Raw genomic sequence first — 1,051 nt, forward strand, 5'->3', positions numbered from 1 at the left:
TTTTTTTTTTTTTCTTTCAGCGATACTTGGCCTACTTTCTTCACTATGCCGCCCTCAGTCCCTACGCGAGGCGGCCCCTCTTCATCACGCCCAACCTCATCCATGCCTCGGCCGACCTACTCGGGCGGTAAGGTCACTGCTTTGCATCGAAAGGGCGTTGTGCGACCGTCAAACACTGGCGGCAAGACTGTTCTGGGCGGAAAGCGACATCGGTAAAGACGAACGCTGAGATCAACATGAAACATCGTCTGACAGAATACAGTAAAATCCTGCGCGATTCCGTTCAAGGAGTCAGTGAGTTTATTCATTTACCCTCTGTGAAGGATGCGTACTAACAGTTGTCCAGCTAAGCCCGCTATCCGGTTTGTCAAGTTCACTGGGGGTTCACGGTTTATGTACTGATGAAGATTTAGACGACTTGCCCGTCGAGGTGGCGTGAAGAGAATCTCTGCGAGTATTTACGATGAGGTTCGCGCGGCGCTGAAAGCTCGATTGGAGACCGTACGTGAAGCACGCTATCTCCTCACTCCCAAGACGGCCGCTAACATGTATCTAGATTCTGCAGGACTGTGTGATCTACGTTGAGTACAGAAACGCCAAGACGGTGACGGTTCAAGATGTGAGTATTCCATTGTCTACGTATGAAGGAGCACCGACTAACCCAATAAACAGGTCATCCACAGCTTGGGCCGGCTCGGGCGACCTCTCTGGGGTTTCGACCCTGAGACATATTATCCCAAGAAGAACTAAGAGTGATTCATTTCCTTTTATGGCGAAAGATTATACATGGAGTTCGGAGCGTCACGTCAAAGCATATGTTGTTTTCCGCTTTGTTTTGTCTGTTATTGTTGAGGTTTTATACCAGGTTGTTTATACATGCGCAAGACGAATTTGTACTGTAAGTCACAAAGCATAGGATGTTACTTGGGGGTAACAAAAGGATTGATTAATCATGATTATGCTACGTCATGGTTCATGAGAGATCAAAATAATTGAACAAAATCAATGTCTACTTTTTCATTGTGAACAGCTTTTATCAGTCCCATGTTTT

The 1,051-nt window shown here is 46.5% G+C and overlaps 1 protein-coding gene across 1 annotated transcript; it reads left to right on the forward strand.

Moving 5' to 3' along the window:
• Positions 1 to 45: 45 nt before the first annotated feature.
• On the forward strand, positions 46 to 750 carry FIESC28_11825 (uncharacterized protein; the record flags this gene model as incomplete). The annotated part of the gene is made up of 6 exons (XM_031165926.1): positions 46 to 212; positions 263 to 294; positions 347 to 362; positions 414 to 501; positions 557 to 619; positions 673 to 750. 6 exons carry the CDS (start codon positions 46 to 48, stop codon positions 748 to 750), a joined length of 444 nt encoding a protein of 147 aa, XP_031010015.1.
• Between the last annotated feature and the right edge of the window lie 301 nt (positions 751 to 1,051).

The sequence above is a fragment of the Fusarium coffeatum genome, assembly GCF_003316985.1.
Source record: "Fusarium coffeatum strain FIESC_28 chromosome Unknown BRIP53273_contig_551, whole genome shotgun sequence".
NCBI classification, from domain to species: domain Eukaryota; kingdom Fungi; phylum Ascomycota; class Sordariomycetes; order Hypocreales; family Nectriaceae; genus Fusarium; species Fusarium coffeatum.